Consider the following 17,751-nt stretch of genomic DNA (forward strand, 5'->3'; position numbering starts at 1 on the left):
GTTACAAATAAACATGTTAGAATCCCAACAGGATTACAGTAAACATGGATCCACTGGATCATTTTACAGCTCGATAAAACTTCATCAACTGCAAAATGATGAAATCACTGGTACTCGGTATCAATACACAGATTGTTCCGACAAATGTCTGAGACACTTAAAGAAAATAAAACCAACATGGTTCAAACGGCACAGCGGTGGCTTTCCGTCAACGTTCCACTCGGGAACAGAGAAATGACCAATCACAAGTCTTTTGAAGGGATGAACACACATGGTGTGGATATTCAGTACAACCCGACTGTTTTCGGTCCTTCCACCAGCACAGTTTCACTACACAGAGTTAAACTTGTGCCAAAGGTGGATGGAGGTTAGACTCCAGGGGAGTCTTTTACTTTTCTGTCCATGACGTTCACAGACGTAGAGATCTTTCTCTCTCTCTCTCTCTCTGTTGGGAGGTTTCACCAGGGTCTCCACAGAGAGCCGCCGGTCGGGCCAAGGCCCTTACTGGAGCTGACCCGATGGAGGGGAGAGCCGGGCGGAGAGGGGCTGCCGGGGCCGAGGCCGTTCCTGCCGGACGCCTGCAGGCCCTGGAAGTGGCCGAGGAGCAGCCGGTGGGCCTGAGTCTGGACCTCGCAGCGGGACAGGAAGCCGACGGCCTCCTGGACGCAGCGGGAGTAGCCGTCCCTGGCCGTCATGGGGCCGGAGGTCATGTGCTGCTGCCAGCTCCTCAGGTACGACACGGCCATCTCCAAGATGTCGGCCTTCTCCTGCTTCGAGTCTGGCTGCTGCCGGAGAAACTCGGGACCCAGCAGGGATTTCAGCTGTTCGATGCTGGTGTTGATGCGGTCTCTGCGTAATTTCTCCACAATCGGCTTTCTCAGCTGAAGGACAGAGACAGAGAAGACGGTTCAGTAAGTTCGAATCACTTTCCATCGTCACTTTTCAAGGTAAGCGTCTAAAACCCGGGGTGTCCAATTTAGACCCACACGGACCAAAATTGTTGAGTCAAAAGTAAAAAAAAAAAAATAAATAAAATAAATAAATCAAGCAAATGAGGGAGTCCATTTTTAAGAAAGTTCTTATTCATTATAGACCCAAAATGTTAAAAGTTTTGCTGTATTAAAATAAACTTCACACCCATTAAGCCTCAATTAAACTAACAAGTTACATAACTAAAATAAACCTGATTTTGGTGCAGAAAAGCCGGCTGATCAGTAAAAGTCATGATTCTACCTCGGTTATAAAGAAACCTTTGAGTTGTACTTAATAATTTACACTGAAAGAAATGTTTATCCTGATTACAAGTCTCCATCTGCATAGAGCCGCATCCTTCTAGAATGCACAAGGGTCACAAAAATGGCCATTTTAGACTCCCCAGGTCTAAGCTGTTGGAGGAGAGGTTTACCTTGTGAGCGGGAGTCAGGTGCTCCTTGCTGGCTTGGCCGTAAGCAGTAGGCGCCATGGCTGCAGAGTAAGAGGAGCGCTTTCAGCTCAGCGTGAAGAGCCGGGTCGAGTCTGTGCTGCCCCGTCTCCGCCGCTCCTGTCCAGTATTTATACACACACATCTCCATATGAATGTGTGAGTCTGAGTCCTGTCGGAGTTTCTCACAGTCCCCGGAGCCAATAGGAGCGCTGGGAAGGGCTTGAGGGAGCGCAGGGCTGCCACATGCTCAATGAAGTGTTTATAGCCGTGGGGACAATGAGTGTGCCTCCGGGGAGCAGGTGGAGAAATGGACCGCGAGAGAAAGAGCCCCCGGGTGGGGGGAGGAGCTGGGAGAGTGACCCGGCGGTTGTGTTGATATGGGAAAGTGGTGACCCCAGAGGGAAGCATGCCGCTGTCTCATGTCGTCTCCACTGCCACCGTAATTGCAGACAAAGTGCCTCCGCCACCAGGCACACGTGGGTGTTACAGAGGGGGCAGCCGCTTTGAAAAGACCCAACATGCGGCCACTTCCACCAGTTGGAGGCAGCAAACCTCCCCGGTGCTGCCGCGCAACAGTTGGGACGACGCAGAAATGCCAAAAGGAAAAACAGGGAGGGGCTTTTCTGGGAGGCTGAGTAAAAATAAGCATTTTTAAACGACTGGTTCAACCATTATTGGTGTATTTTCATAACTAAGGTCACAATAAAGGAAGTTTCAATATAGGAGAAATGGACATCTACAAATGTTAATTCTATGGTTTCATGTATTTTTCACAATATTCACATCCTTTGAACTTTTATTCCACGTTTTCACATTAGAAGTCTAAACTTTCACGTATTTTATGCGGATTTCATGTATCAGACCCACATAACATAATCCAAATAATAAAGTCGCCTCAGTTAAAGTCATGATACAATCAGCACAAGATTGGAAATTAAATACTGAACGCATCTGATAAAGCCTTTCAGAACAAAGAAAATTACACCATCAGACAAATACAGGTCCTTCTCAAAAAATTTGCATATTGTAAAGTTCATTTTCCATAATGTAATGATAAAAATTAAACTGTCATATATTTTAGATTCATTGCACACCAACTGAAATATTTCAGGTATTTTATTGTTTTAATAATGATTATTTTGGCATACAGCTCATGAAAACCCCAAATCCCTGTCTGAAAAAATTAGCATATCATGAAAAGGTTCTCTGAACGAGTAATTAACCTCATAATCTGAATCAATAAAGTAACTCTAAACACCTGCAAAAGATTCCTAAGTTTTTTAAAAACTCCCAGCCTGGTTCATTACTCAAAACCGCAACCATGGGTAAGACTGCTGACCTGACTGCTGTCCAGAAGGCCATCTTTGACGCCCTCAAGCAAGAGGGTAAGACACAGAAAGAAATTTCTGAAAGAATAGGCTGTTCCCAGAGTGCTATATCAAGGCACCTCAGTGGGAAGGAAAAAGTGTGGCAGAAAATGCTGCACAACCAGAAGAGGTGACCGGACCCTGAAGAAGATTGTGGAGAAGGGCCGATTCCAGACCTTGGGGGAAGCAGTGTCTGGAGTCTGGAGTAGAAACATCCAGAGCCACTGTGCACAGGCATGTGCAGGAAATGGGCTACAGGTGCTGCGTTCCCCAGGTCAAAGGTCAAGCCACTTTTGAACCAGAAACAGCGGCAGAAGCGTCTGACCTGGGCTACAGATAAGCAGCACTGGACTGTTGCTCAGTGGTCCAAAGTACTTTTTTCGGATGAAAGCAAATTTTGCATGTCATTTAGAAATCAAGGTGCCAGAATCTGGAGGAAGACTGGGGAGAAGGAAATGCCAGAAGGCCAGAAGTCCAGTGTCAAGTAGCCACAGTCAATGATGGTCTGGGGAGCCATGTCAGCTGCTGGTGTTGGTCCACTGTGTTTTATCAAGGGCAGGGTCAATGCAGCAGCTATCAGGAGGTTTTGGAGCACTTCATGCTCCAAAAGATTTCATTTTTCAGCACGACCTGACATCTGCTCAGTGTCAAAACCACTGACCATGGTATTACTGTTGGCCTGCCAACTCTCCTGACCTGAGCCCCATAGAGAATCTGTGGGATATTGTGAAGAGAAAGTTGAGACGCAAGACCCAAAACTCTGTATGAGCTTAAGGCTATCAAAGCATCCTGGGCCTCCATAACACCTCAGCAGAACCACAGGTTGATTGCCTCCATGCCACGCCACATTGCAGCAGTCATTTCTGCAGAACGATTCCCGACCAAGTATTGAATGCATAACTGAAGAAATTATTTGAAGGTTGACTTTTTTGGTATTAAAACACATTTCTTTAATTGGTTGGATGAAATATGCTAATTTTTTCAGACAGGGATTTTGGGTTTTCATGATCTGTATGCCAAAATAATCATTATTAAAACAATAAAAGACCTGAAATATTTCAGTTGGTGTGCAATGAATCTAAAATATATGACAGTTTAATTTTTATCATTACATTATGGAAAATAATGAACTTTATCACAATATGCAAATTTTTTAAGAAGGACCTATATATTGGTGGTAAATCCATTAAAACTAAAGGACCTATTTGTTATGTAGCTGCACATATGTTATTATTGTCCCTTTAGGGACATTTTCCTTGCAGCAAGGTGGGATTTAAAAAAAAAATACAAACAGAAACAATTTCACAACGACATTGTCAAAATAGTAAAAAGTCTTTGCTGACAGTGATCCGACTGTGTCTCCAGTTAAGCATCTTCAAGTTTTGTTTTTTTAGAAACTGATGTTGGAATCAGACTTCGATATACTGTGACGTTTACAGGTCACACTCAGCTAACACTTTCAGCTCTTCTCCTTCACTTACCAGAGTTTACTCTTCTGTTAGTGCTATTTCTCTTCAGTCCTTTACTTTTCATGTTACTTTGAAAAAAGGGGAGCAAGTTAAACATTTGCATCAAAAACTCATTTTGAGCTTAAAGTTTTTCACATGAGCAGTATTTCAGACTATATGAAGAGAGTGAAGTGTCAGAAGCATGCCCCAGATGTTAGCTTTCCCGCTCTCAGCACACGTCAACACGCCAGGCACACACACACACGCACACACACACAGGTTGATCAGCCTGCCGCTGGCCACGTCTCGGTCACACGCTCCCTTCCTGCCTGTGTGGAACGTGGGAGCTGCTGTGGTCCCAGGCTTCCCACACTTCAGTGTTAATGACTCCAAGGCAGGCTGCACAAAGGAAGTGTGCCCCGTGGAACAAAGACCGAGTGACCAACCCACCCTTTAAACCACACACACACACACACACACACCAAGGAAGGCAAGGCTGTCAACAGGGCTTCCAGGCACACCATCTGGATGGATCGAGTGCTTTTGTCGGTCAATCAAGCATGAGAGGCGCCCACCGTGAGAACTGGAGAGGATGAAATAGAGACGAGAAGTTAAATGAGAAGATCAAGTGTGTGTGTGCGTGTGTGTGTGTGAGAGCTGAGAAGTCTTCTAGTGTGCTTCATCAAGATGGTTTTTAGAAATAAATAAAGGAAAAATTGGGTGTTTTTTCTGATTTGTAAGTAATTGCTTTGCTAGAGGTCAATTAATCAACTAAAGGGAATAGTGTAGATTTACTGGCCGTATTTCTTTAAACACATACATGTAATGTGATAGTTAAACACCAAAAAGATACTCTTTTAAAAACTTGCATGTCAGACTTTAGTAAATAGAGACACTTGTAAAACAAAATACATGAAGAAAAAGTTTGTCCTCCATATTCCCATCAAACATCCTTCCTATAATAAGGCGTCATTGGAGCCACAAGAGGTTCCTTAGGGCCCCTCCCAGATTGGGGCCTTTGTTTATCATCGTTCCGACCAATTTATTCACTTTCTATTGTCAGTGCGTTGCGTTGTGATTGGACAAATGTGGTGAGAACCAGCATGACATTAAATCAGTGGAAAAGTTGGCGTGAAGAAGTATTTAAAGGAGGAAAACCTTGGTGGTCAAAATCATAAGCTTGAAAACCCCTTGAAGGCCCTGAGCCAACGTCTGACTGAGCCACCGCCATGAGGGATCAGCGCACGGTGTAAGTTCATTTCCTGGACGTTCAGCTTGATTTGATATTGATCTAGAACTAGAACGTATTTTAGATTTTATTAAGGTGGAGATTTGATTTTTTTTAAATGGGGAGGAATCCATAAGAATCTCAAAGCAGTAGCATCCTTTGGAAGTCTGCTTTCAATACTCCAACCCATTCCTGTGATGAGTTTTAAAAATAAAACCCAAATGTCTAAAACGTAGTGCTGTTTCTTTTCAGCTTGTGTAAGATGAGCATTTTGGAAAGGAAGTGCAAAAACAAAGCAGCTCAGCTCTGCTATGCTCTGGAGAGCCAGCTGAGCAGTCGGGACGCCTGGGATAGGACCGTCTCCTTCTGCTCCACTAAAACACTCTTCATTTTCCGGAACGGCTTCACCGCAGCCTCCAGGGACGTCATGAGGCTGCTCCCTGCTTCCCCCGCTCAGGACGTGATGCCGCTGTGCTGCCAGTCATGAATGGACAAAATGATGGATCATATATTTTTTTTAAATGGTGATTTTGTTTGGAGTGTCTTGAAGATGTTTCACTCAGGGAGAAAAACTGTGTTTTTTAAAAATATATTCTTTTCATTTAGGTTTATTCACCTTATTAGGTGTAAATTGTAAAAAAAAAAAAAAAAAAAAAACTCTGTGACTAGTAGTTCACAAATGTGCATTCTTTGCCTTAAGCGTCCTTTAATGTGGACCGCGTCATTAAGATTGTTTGATTTAAACTGACAGTCATATTCCTTTGATTAAAAGGGTCATTTTTATTTTACAGAATGTTTCAAGACGTTGTCTTTGTGCATGGGACACATTTTTGCCAAAACCCCAAAAAATGTGCAAAATGAGCTCATGTGCAATTCTGTCTTTTGTACTCATTAGGGAGCGTTAGCTTTAATCTGTTTAAGATTATCTTGAAAAGTTAATTCTGATAAAGGTTTACATTTTTATTTTATCTGAGTTTCAAATGTCATATTTGACTTCATCATACATGTTGGGGTGTGTCGCCCTCTAGAGGTAGAAATAGACCACGCCAGAGATGCAACGTTGGGATCATCATTTGCAAAGTGTCCTGAGGAAACATTAGCTTTGAAATGGCGCAATATCAAGACATTAAACTGAATTAAAATGAATGGAAACGCCTAAGAGTGATTTTCCCAGTTGTTGGCTACCTAGAGAGAAAAATTCTTCTCAGTTGTGATTATTTGCAACAGTATGATTGTCAGATGTTTGAAAAAGCTTTTCACTAACTGGACTTTTATTGTGGGGGCACAAATAGGAGTAAATACGCAAGAAGTATTAATTTAAATAAATGTGATCCCATAAACGTTGCTGAATGTAATGATGGTTTGTCCACATCCGTAAATTATTTCAGATTATGTTTAGGTAAGTATAAGTAAATGTAGAATACTGAGAAAAAATCATGAAGAACTTCAAATGATCTTTCCACAGCAATAAGCCACCAGAAGCAGAGAATAAAACACCCAGAGCCTAAATAAATATTCATTACCCCTGGAATGTTTCTACATTTTGTCACAACTGCAAACTTTAGTGTTTTATTTGCAATTTTGAGAAAGAAAAAAAAAAAGTCTGTTCCGCGTCACAATTAATTCCTCATCATCTGACAAAAATTGAAAATGTTTGAGTGTAAATATTTGTGCAGTGCATTATATGTCATAGCTCCAGTATGAAAGGATTTCTTTCCAAATGTGCAAACAGCAGCCAAGACAGAAGAGGTTACCCTTGAATCAGACTGAAAGTATTACAGCTTTATTAATTATATGCTAAATTCAAAAAAAGCAGACATTCAGCAATAGTTTAAACATTGTAGCATTGGGAAAAGCAAATCAATGATGAACTGGGGAAAGTGTACACCATGCATTTAGATCTGAAGAACGGCGACAGAGTTTTCTGTCTTCTGAAAGTGAACGAGATGCTGAGATTTACTTCGTGTAAATTTCGGTTACCGCCGAGAGTTTGAAAGTCTAAATTCGAGAGTGGAGCGTGGCCTTAGAAATGAAGGAAGCAAAACCAAACAAAATCATAAGAGGAAAGTGTTTAAGCATGTAATGCAAGTATGTTTTATTGTCATTTTAGACATTTCTGGCATCTCATTGCAGCAGGTAGAATCTTTCATGGACTTGCTTCAAAAGGCAGAAATTATATGGAAGAAATTAAATCAAAACTTTTTTTTTTTTTAAATCCCGTTTCGCTTCTGATGTTGATAAAACAAACCTAAGACAATTTTATTCTCCCGACCATCACTCAAATTTCCAGTTAGAATCCACATGTAGACTTAACAGCAGAGGGAAAATGACAGGCACTGCAACCGTTAGACTATAGCACTCTGTCGATTTAAAAAACCCCGACCACAAACCAACTCAAAGCAAAAAAACAAACAAAAACAAAAAAAGGAAAAGATAAAATCAAATGCCACTCGTAATATGAGCTGGGTCAAATCCCAAAAGTATTTCGGTTCTTCTAACATCGCACCGCAAGGTTGGGGTAATAAAAGCCGAATCACCCCAAAACAGAATTCACAAATTCTTACTGTCAACCAAAAAGATCAACGTCTGAATGTGAAAATGCTGCCAACCTGCTCAGAAAAAAAAAAAAGACAGGAAAACTTTCAGCTTTCTGACAAGGAGAGCACACCAGAAAATTCACAAAATTTCTAAAAAGGTCATTTTTACTCGAGCTTGCTAAAAAAAAAAAACAGGATCATGACTTTAAATGAAGACTTCAGCAGTTTCAGTTTGGCAGAGTAAATTCTGTTTTAGCGTGTCGTTCCCCTTTAAACAGCGGCGTCTTGGTGTTAGAGGTGTTTAATTTGTTTTTGTAGACTACATACAGGTTTTGCTTATTTTATTCTGAGATGTCATATGGGTGTGGGAGTTAAGTAGGAAGCATGGCGTCGACCAACTGCATGTATTCTTTGTGTCTCAGGGTGTAAACCTCAGTTTTTTCTTCTTTTTTTTCTTTTCTTCAAGTTGGTAGCTGTATCGATTATATTTGTCGGGATTTTTGTCGGGCGTTGGAGGGGTGTGACTCGTGGTTGGTTCAGGGAAATGAGTTCAACACTTCCTGCAGGAAGAGGTCTGGCTCTGGGATTTCAGAGAGGAGACCTGGAAAAGAGACAGACGTTTGCAAATTTGAAACACTTGGGGGGGAGGGGACCTACTTGGTCCAAATAATTTTGTAGTTCTAAAATCAATCAGGATGCGTTTCCACTGACCTACAACATCGAAAAACTCAGACACGGACTCGGCGGGCATGAGCTCATCCTGGAAGGCCCTAAGCACCCGCTCAGAGGCCTCGTAGATGGGCATGTCGTTGTGGCGGACATATTCTGCCAGCGAGAAGGACCAGCCCCCCTCTGTGTTGCTGGTAGGTACTTTCTGTTAACATAAGAGCACAGAAAATATTTGTGATCATGTTATGAGGAAGCATATCATAGATGGACACTGGCTCATATAGGAATGAGGTTTTTCTTTCATGCTTTATGCTCCTTTTTTATTTTGGGTGAAACATCAGTGTATGATAAACAAATCAAAATACAACAAAGCTGATCTTAATGCCATTCCATTGATGTTTTAACAGCTTTTACTGCAAGAAATAAGACAAACTGAAGAGAACAACACTTCAGCAGATGGCTGTTTTCAGCAGATTTTAAAACATTAGTGGACATTTACCCTAAACATGTCGTAGACGAGATCCACCAAGCCCCAGAAGAGAAGAGGAGAGCGGTACACTGCATATTCCTTTGGTGTTTTATCTGAGAGTCTGGAAATTAAACAACAAAATAAATAAATAAATAAATAAATAAATAAATAAATAAATAAAGAAGAGGATTAAGACAAGTGTGAAAAACTGTATGACATATAAATGTTCTTTGTCTTCAAGATAGTGAATCAATGTTAGAAGTAAGGCTGTAACATAAGCAAATGCAGTTTCTGCAGTTATCACCAACTCAAATCTAAACCTTTTTAATGTTGACTCAAAAATTACACTACTGATGTTAGCATCCACACTTTAATGGTCTCCATAACGAACAACATGCGCTAAAGCGCTACTCTCACAACAGAATGGAAAACTACAGGTCTCGCCCCGCCTCCCATTACCTCACATCCAACACATGCGCAGGTTGCTACTTAAAGACCATTATGAGTGGATTTTAAGACCCGTATCAACACTGGCAATGAAATTGCACTTAACCATGATAGACGCCAAAAAGCAAACTAGTTAGCTAGGTAGATAACAAGGGTATGTTTAATATATTTTACTTAATATATTTTACTTAATATTTGTCAATGTATGTTAGTAATGAGTTACCGGTAGTCTCAACCAAAAATCTCATGAGAGAAAAGTATACATAGAATATATGATTAGGTAGTCCTGTCAATACAAAAGTTTAAGGCCAAGTTAGTTTTTGTTTAAATGAATTGAAGACATTCCAAGGCCTTCATTTTAGATACATGAACTTAAGAGTTTTTAAGCCTGTGTGCACGTTGTGAAGTGAAACAAAACACAAGACAGACTCAAGTATGCAAGACCACATCATCAAAAAACAAACAAAAAAAAACTGGACCGATACAGGGGAGAGTGTCGTACTTGTTTGTGGAGACAGCAGAAACTTTGCGTGCGTGTGCGGCGACCAGTAGTCTTCGAAGGAAATAAACCCGTGAGCTCCTCCACTGTTCAGGGGGCAATATGTGCATGGCCAGGATGGTGAAATAATGAGGTCCTTCGACCTCATAAGAGCCCTCCACCCATTTGTCGCTCGGCTGCTCCTGGAAACTCTGCAGATTCTTCTCTTCTCGGGACGTAGCCCTTGTACTGAACAGACAGACGCGTAAAATGAGACTCGCTGTTTCCGGCATGAAGCTGGCAGCAGAAACACCGAGGCGATGTCTGGCTGTGAGGTGTAAAACGTACGTGTTGAGAACGTAGAGCACTGTGTGGATGATGTAAGGGATGAGGTGGATGTTGCTCTCGCGGCCCCCGCCTCCTGTGTCCACGCTGAACGACTGCTCAGTGGCGAAGCGCAGAAACAGCAGTTTGGTGTCGTGGATGTTGAGTTGGTACGTTGGCTCCCGCTGACCCGTGCACTCCTGAAGATATGTGTTGTGCCTGCGTGGTAAACACGGTCAGTCCAGAACAATCAAGCTGTGATTCAAGGAGAAAAACATCTAATCCCTCAGTGTGAGATGGAGTCGGGTATCACCTTGCTAAGCATGTGGCAAAGGCTGATTCTGGCACATGAGGCCCCCAGACAGGCAGCAGTCCGTTGCACTTGGTGTTGGCATTCTGGAGAGCAGCGCTGTCCCACTCTTCTCTCCCACGAGCCAGCCTGATTGGAGGAACGGCGTTAGGCGTTTGCGTTGGAGTAAATCAGAACGGACGAGGCGTGAGAGCGGAGGAGGCGGTTACCTGACGGCGGCCAGGTGGCAGTCGTAGTGGACTATGTTAAAGTGGGACACGGTGCTGTAGCCCTGCTGCTTGCGAGGCTTGTTTTCAAATTCCTCCAAGGCCACACGCTTTGTGAAAGTGTAAATACCCAAAACTTTGGTTGGCTAGTGAGAAAGAAAAAGCGAAAATTTTAGTGAAAGCTGTTATGCTGTCTGCTCAGAGGAGCCAAGCAGATCATTTAGCCAAGAGCAGAAAGATGCCAGATTGTGCTTTGCATAGTGTTTACAACCAATGAACTTTTTCTGCTTTGTAGAGTCATCATTTGTATGTCGTTACTAATTTTCCGACATCTAGAGAGTGAAAATATGGCCCATTCCAACGCCAAACTAAGTTGCTCTGTGAGAAAAATATTCTCATAGCTTAACATTCATGTTTCACTTTGCTTTACTTGGTGTTTGTCCATCTCATAAAGCTCCAATAAAATACATTTAGGTGTGTAATGTGATAAAATGCGACAAGGTTCAGCAGGTCTAAATACTTTTGTAAGGCAGTGCACATAATATCGCAATAATGACACAATGTAACATGCTCGTCAGTCATAAAAACGCTGATGAAGCATCCAGCCTCAGAGGAAAAACCTGCTTGGTTTTAATAAACCAAGAGGATTATTTCAGGTCTTTATCCAGCCTGCACACCAACAGACCCAGTGAACTTTTCCCAAAGCTTTAAGTCTTGTAACCTTCCAGGATCCCACCTATTAAGATGCAGGACTCAACAGAAATCTTTTTAAACCCAATGTATAGTTCTTAGCAGAGCAACTAGTATGTGAATGTTTTGTTTGCTCACATCATTACATATTTCACTGTGTTGCATTGACGACCTGCTGGATGTGTTCGTTACCTGGAACTTGTAGCCCTCTCTGCAGATACAGCAGGTCAAACCTGGCTCCTCAATCAGCTCCTCCATTTGCTTCAGAAGTGAAGTCTTTGTGACAACCTGCCCCTTCTCGTTGGTCTGAACGGCAAACATGGTGAGATTTAACATAACTACACGATCCACACAACCTAAACAGGACTAATATCCGAGCCTACCGTCATGCCCAGCGTTCCCAGAGCCTTCTGCCTCATGGCCATGGCCATGCGCTTCTTCTCGGCTCGGGTTTCCCTGCGGGCCGCTTCAATCTTCAGGTTGACGTCGCGGTGTTCCCGCAGAGCCTCCAGAAGGTTCTCCGCCAGGGTCCCAATGCCTTCGTCACTGGATACCTGCTCCAGCTTGTGCAAGTTGGTTATTGAATCTGTTCCTATCAACACCTGGACGTAAAAAAAAAACAAAACAAAGACATTCAGTTAAATTGGAAGGAAAAGTATTTGTCAGTGAGTTACTGGAGGTTTATTTGGTCTTGTGTACCTGTGTCGGCGGATGCTGCACAGCCAGACCACGAAGCAGTCGGAGGATGAAGGGTAGCGCCGGTCTAGAGAGGAACTTCTTCCAGACATCTGCGTCCAGACTGAGGAAAGCAACAAAAATTTTGTTTTGAAGATTTAGGATGATACTAAATGAAACCTGAATTAAAAAAAAAAAGACCATCTCCAGATATTTGCAGTAGAAGGAGACCTACTTTTTGGCATTTGGGATATGTTTCTTCATGTAGTCCAGTGCACTCTGAGTGATTCCTTTCTGGAGAATGAGGTCTTTCAGCTGGTGGCCGTTGCTGTTGTTTTTGATTCCAGCTGCAATTTTGCAGAAGCAATCCAAAAACACTTTGTCTTCTGCACTGTGCTCCTCATCATACCTTAGAGAAATATTACAGAAGTCACGTTTACAAAAAGTCACCTAAACAAGAGTGGTTCAAGTTTATGGTTTTCTTTTTAATTTTTGTATTTCTCCCAGTGAAAGTGGCACATTGCTCACTTGTCGAAGCTGCAGCACGGTTTGAAGCGTTCCACCAAAATCTTCATCTTCTCTAGTTCACCAAATGAGAGGAATGGGATGATGCGCAGCAGACCCTGCAGCACGCTGGGGTTCGAGCGAACAAAGGGAGTGTTGATCTGGTCCAGCAGCATGACAAGCTGGTCTTTGTCACCTGTGAGCAGAAGGTTACCCTGGAAAAGGAAACGACAGTTTTTACATCATAGAATTAATTTATTATAATTATAATTTTTCTTCATGCAATGTTAAAGTTGAAGAGAAATATATGAGCTAATTATGCAAGTTGGTTCAGATTCTGTGCCAGTAATATTTTTGTTGTTTAACGCAGCAGAAAATGTTTTAGGTGGAAATGAAGATGTTCTGCTAAAATCATAGAGAACTACAATTTAGTTTGAATTCTATCAAATCATGTCGTTAACATTGTAAATAATGAATTTCAAATTTTCCCATAGCTGGATACAGTATCCACCACCTAGAGCCAAACTTTATTGCATATTAAAGGATTTATGATTATACATTTCCAATTCAAAGAACATAAACATGTTTTTTAAGCAAATGGAGGCAGGTGACTCTTTTGTATCTCACCTTGTCTTCTGAAATCTCTGCGTTGGCTTCATCCAGAATGATCTCCATAATGCTCAGAACTTGTTCGGCTATGGAGGCTCCACCGCTGTCCTTACTCTCCTGTTCTGCTACCAACGCCTACAAAAACATTTAAAACATGATGTTTCAAAAATATTCACAAAACAGCCTTTAAAAACGGCAAACTATTTAGATTTAATGATTATGCTTCCAGATGATCTGCTGTCAGACGTACCAGGTTTAGAGTTCCCAGCATGACGTTGAGTGTGTTCATCTCTGGCCTTACCAGCTGTTGCCGGTTGATCTTTACTTTCACGCAGTAACTGAACAACTTCAGCAACACCTGAGGAAACAAAAACACAACAATCAACTCAGCTGCTAAAACATTCAACACCACAACTGAGTTGGCAAGTTTAACTTCACTAAAAATGATTTGAAACAGTCCCTGTTGTGATCAGTTTTATTCATTTTTCAGACTCTTATGCATCACTGCCTTAAAGAGCTTCAGCTAAATGCTAAGCTAACGGGTTTGGCTTACAGTTAGCAGATGTCGTCCTTGTTTAAAGTCTTTGATCCCAGACAGACGGTTGAGCATACACTCCAGTCCTCCGCACTGAGCCATGACTCCTGCCATCTTGTACACTTCTTCGTCGTCCTCCTCTTCATCTGTAATCAAATGTTTCCCTTATTTGTGAACAATAAAGTGGACGTTTGACCTGTTCACACGGATCCACTTTCAAATTAAAGGTTGGATTAAAAAAAAACAACAACAAAAAACAACTATTCTGTTTTAGGTTACATCACTGGAATAAAGGATAACTTTAGAGGCTTTTACATATATATATATTTTTTTACCAGGGCTATAAATAAATGTTCCTAGCATTCAGGATTAAATTATAAAACAAGAGTGCACGGGAACATACTGTGAAAAGGAGATGTTAATAAATAAAAATCTAACCAGTGGTTGAGTCCAGAGACTCTATGAACTCCTCAGTGGCGTCTCCCAGCAGACCTCTCATTCGATAAATGATCCTCATTGGCTCACCCTTCGGGGGAAAAAACCCACCAGGGTCAAGGTATTAAATAATATTACTGGAATATTTCAGACCACGAACTTCACATATGTAATATGTATACTGGTAATTAACTGAGACAAATGGAGATTGTCTCACCTCATTGGTCGGGCACCACACCTTCTTGTAGACTTCTGCCACTGGAAGATCTAAGCTGATAATTTTGTTGTTGACCAGAAGCTGTGAAAACCAGAGAGGTGCCAAAATAAATTTACTTTAAATCTTCTGATAAACAGAAGAGCTTGATAAAAAACAAAAAAAAAAAATCCAACTTCACCTCCATGCCACTGTCGTCTTCAAGAAGCGCCACAAGGTCGCAGTCCTGGCAGATCTTGTTCTTGATGTCCCTCATCAGAGGGCCGATGCCCGGCTCATTGCTGCTGTAAGGGTTTCCTGGCATGCGGCCCTGCAGGAAGTCTTCCTGCTGAGGATCTTTTTCCAGGGTCACGAAGAACTCTGTCACCTCGTTCTCCTCCTACACGGGAAACAACAGATCAAAACACATCAACTGTAACAATGTACTCAACTAGTATGTTTTATGTTTATGGAATGTGTATTTTCTCACATTTTTCATGTCAAAAATAGCATTTTTTTTCTCTTAATCAGTTTTGTCAGAGGTCTCATGCATTTTCTAGTCATTTTTAAAGTACAAATAAAATATGTAAAGTCATGTTTAATTTATTACAGATATTTCTAAAGGAAGCTTGAAAAAACAAAATCTGCAAAACCACAGACAAAGGAAAAAGAAAAAGTCTGATGGCCTGACTTTTCCAGACTTGGAAAAAAATGATCACATTCCAGATTTTATCTCAGGTTTATGGTAGTTGTATTTATGCTCATAAGCGAATGGTAATGTGAATTTACCGGGTAGATTATGCTGCACAGTCTCTCAAAAATGAACACAGGTGTTCTGTAATCATCCAGGTTGTACCGCTTTGCCGTCTCGATGCAAACCGCCATGAAGGCTTTGGTTTCAGACTCTGTACCTATCGGCAGAACAGGAAAACCATTTTTAACGTTCAGAACGTGAAAAAAAAAAGTTTGCTTTATACATATTTTGGGGTCAGTCTTTTGAATAAAGGAGAACAATTTGATTAACTTAAAATTGTTGAATGTACAGGCGTTAAATCCCATGCTTTTATACTTAAAACACAATCAAAACATGAATAGTAACACATTTTGTGGGGAGGGTAAATTTTCGGTCCGTTGATGTCGAGTCTGAGCAGACCTGTCGTCATGTCCTCCAGCATCTCCAGCAGCATGTCCTGAGTTTCATCGATCAGCTTGGTGCGCTGCACCACCAGCTTCCTCAGACACAAGTAGCCGTTCAACACGGTGCCCACCAGCCGGCTTTTGAAGTGCCGCTTGATGGATTCCACCTCCACAAAAGAGGACAGGAGTCCTACGGTGCGATAAAACAGAAATCACTATGACAGCAAACAAACGGTACAGTGTGTTACAACACAAGACGAAGGCAAGCCCACCAGTTAGGCTCTTCAGAGCGTAGCCTTGTTGTAAGTCTGTGCTCAGAGTTGCCTCCTCCAGAGCCAGGAGGTTAGCTATTTCCTAAAGAAAATAAATGACAAAAATGGAGCAGGAAATTAGAGATTCATAGTGGATATGCAAAAAATAAACATAAAATAACCTGTTTTCAAAACTGCAAAAATCTGAAATCTACAATGCACATTTTCGTCAACTTTTTTAAGTTTTGGGTTACAGATTATCAAGTTGCCCCAATTAACAATTAACAGTTATTTTTATTTTTCTGTTACGTGAATAATGTATTGCCTTGGTGATGAGGTTTCCAATGTAGGGCAGAACGCCGCGGGCGGCCAGGTAAACCTTCCAGTGTGTTGGCTTGATCAGCTTCTGGTACAGACCCAGATACTCTGCTGCACACTCTCCAGCCACACTCAGCTCGTCCAGGTAGCTGGAAACACACAAGAGTACTGTCCATGTTCACAAGTTATCTTTCTCTGTAAGATTAATGTTTGAATTAATATATAAATTAAGACTAAAATTTGTCTGGAAAAAAAACCACACCAGCTAACAGTATTTTTGTGTCACTGTAGTTTTAGTTGTGTTTCTAAAACATTTTTATTTTTTACTTTGGCTTACTTTCACAATTTTAACACATTCTATAATTCTGATTTATTAAAATGTTTTTAGATTTTCATCTGAAGTACATTATTTTCTGTTTTGAAACGTCTAATGATTTTTTCACACTTTTTTTTACTTTTCATATGTATTGAAACATGTTTTAACTGTCATTTTTAAAAATATATTTAGTCATTTACATATTTCTATTGGTACATTGAATTATTTTAATCATTATCTTCACTTTTCAACAAATTGGTAAACATGAAATGGTTTTTTCACTGGTTTGGCATAGGTTACGAAATGTCTCGATAAAGAGCTTTGCATATTTAATGATTTGATAGTTTAACATGGTTTGTGTTTCAGCTCCCACCTGGTCAGCAGGTCCAGGACCTGCTGCTTGCGGCTGGGGATGGTGGTAAGAGCTTCCACGATAGTGCAAGCAGCCTGCCTTGCAGCCTGGGTGGCTGGTGTAAACAGAACCTGCAACAAGCAATAAATACACTTTGTAAACTGAATTCACTCCAGTAGATAGTTTAGCTCACATTCGCCCCCTGAATAATGTATTACCTGCCGCAGCCAGTTGTTATGGCTCAGTTTGAGGAGTCGAGGGAACAGGCCTTCACCTTTCCTGGATCTCATGAACTGCTTCCACTTCCATACATACTTCTCCTGCAGATACTGCTTCCTTAACTCTACTTTCCCCTGTGGCTTCGACACAGCTTCCTGGCCTGAGTTAATGTGAACAAACCAAAGAGTAAAAGGTTCGTCATTGCAAGCTAACTCACCACCAATGTACTGAGTATTTGTCCAGATAAAGTACTTACATCTTGCAGGGAGGCACTTTTTCCAGGCATCATAAGATGCTTTGGGATCCTTTTTCAGCCAAAGTTGAGCCTGAGCATGAATTTCATTACTGTAGGGCCTGACTGTGGTCAGAGACTCGGTAGCAGCATCCTTTAAAGAAGCAACAAGCATAAACGCTGTAAAATGCATATCAAATACAAAGTGAAGATCAAAGAGTCAGTTTCAGACAGAAATGAAAACAGCTTAAAAGTACAATATGAACCTCAGATGAAAACTCGTGTTACATTTGAGCTTTTGAATTTCAAAATTAGTTTTTTATGTATTCTACAAATAAATATCAAACAGCTAAAATCCATAAAAGCATTACAAAATTCT

The 17,751-nt window shown here is 41.3% G+C and overlaps 2 protein-coding genes across 11 annotated transcripts in view; both read right to left on the minus strand.

Annotated features, from left to right (window-relative positions):
* Positions 1 to 430: 430 nt before the first annotated feature.
* On the minus strand, positions 431 to 1,970 carry LOC103467259 (transcription factor HES-5-like). Its single transcript, XM_008413475.3, has 2 exons — positions 1,406 to 1,970; positions 431 to 881 (listed from the first exon to the last, which is right to left on the minus strand). The coding sequence occupies exons 1-2, from the start codon at positions 1,460 to 1,462 to the stop codon at positions 459 to 461; spliced, it is 480 nt and encodes a 159-aa protein (XP_008411697.3). The 5' UTR covers positions 1,463 to 1,970; the 3' UTR covers positions 431 to 458.
* A 5,257-nt stretch (positions 1,971 to 7,227) lies between these two features.
* ubr4 (ubiquitin protein ligase E3 component n-recognin 4) overlaps positions 7,228 to 17,751 on the minus strand; it is a 48,148-nt gene continuing 37,624 nt past the window's right edge. For all 10 annotated transcript variants that reach the window (XM_017305795.2, XM_017305793.2, XM_017305791.2 and 7 more), the window contains 25 exons: positions 17,397 to 17,526; positions 17,140 to 17,300; positions 16,943 to 17,052; positions 16,261 to 16,402; positions 15,957 to 16,038; positions 15,701 to 15,874; positions 15,337 to 15,458; positions 14,750 to 14,947; positions 14,572 to 14,652; positions 14,358 to 14,445; positions 13,938 to 14,065; positions 13,635 to 13,742; positions 13,403 to 13,519; positions 12,800 to 12,990; positions 12,507 to 12,680; positions 12,296 to 12,395; positions 11,980 to 12,198; positions 11,789 to 11,902; positions 10,910 to 11,052; positions 10,704 to 10,829; positions 10,415 to 10,609; positions 10,091 to 10,315; positions 9,172 to 9,262; positions 8,715 to 8,877; positions 7,228 to 8,604 (listed from right to left, as the gene is read on the minus strand). In XM_017305795.2, the coding sequence (XP_017161284.2) occupies positions 8,540 to 8,604; positions 8,715 to 8,877; positions 9,172 to 9,262; positions 10,091 to 10,315; positions 10,415 to 10,609; positions 10,704 to 10,829; positions 10,910 to 11,052; positions 11,789 to 11,902; positions 11,980 to 12,198; positions 12,296 to 12,395; positions 12,507 to 12,680; positions 12,800 to 12,990; positions 13,403 to 13,519; positions 13,635 to 13,742; positions 13,938 to 14,065; positions 14,358 to 14,445; positions 14,572 to 14,652; positions 14,750 to 14,947; positions 15,337 to 15,458; positions 15,701 to 15,874; positions 15,957 to 16,038; positions 16,261 to 16,402; positions 16,943 to 17,052; positions 17,140 to 17,300; positions 17,397 to 17,526 (3,447 nt within the window). In that variant the 3' untranslated portion in view covers positions 7,228 to 8,539. The remainder of the gene's footprint in view (positions 8,605 to 8,714; positions 8,878 to 9,171; positions 9,263 to 10,090; positions 10,316 to 10,414; positions 10,610 to 10,703; positions 10,830 to 10,909; positions 11,053 to 11,788; positions 11,903 to 11,979; positions 12,199 to 12,295; positions 12,396 to 12,506; positions 12,681 to 12,799; positions 12,991 to 13,402; positions 13,520 to 13,634; positions 13,743 to 13,937; positions 14,066 to 14,357; positions 14,446 to 14,571; positions 14,653 to 14,749; positions 14,948 to 15,336; positions 15,459 to 15,700; positions 15,875 to 15,956; positions 16,039 to 16,260; positions 16,403 to 16,942; positions 17,053 to 17,139; positions 17,301 to 17,396; positions 17,527 to 17,751) is intronic.

The sequence above is a fragment of the Poecilia reticulata genome, chromosome 7 (genome assembly GCF_904066995.2).
Source record: "Poecilia reticulata chromosome 7, P_reticulata-male-v2, whole genome shotgun sequence".
Taxonomy (NCBI): Eukaryota; Metazoa; Chordata; class Actinopteri; order Cyprinodontiformes; family Poeciliidae; genus Poecilia; species Poecilia reticulata.

Excerpts from the sequence above, each read along its gene's own strand:
- LOC103467259 (XM_008413475.3), bottom strand. The coding sequence starts at position 1,462 with ATGGCGCCTACTGCTTACGGCCAAGCCAGCAAGGAGCACCTGACTCCC. Across the intron at positions 882-1,405 it reads ACCTGACTCCCGCTCACAAG|CTGAGAAAGCCGATTGTGGA; the intron begins GTAAACCTCTCC and ends TCTGTCCTTCAG.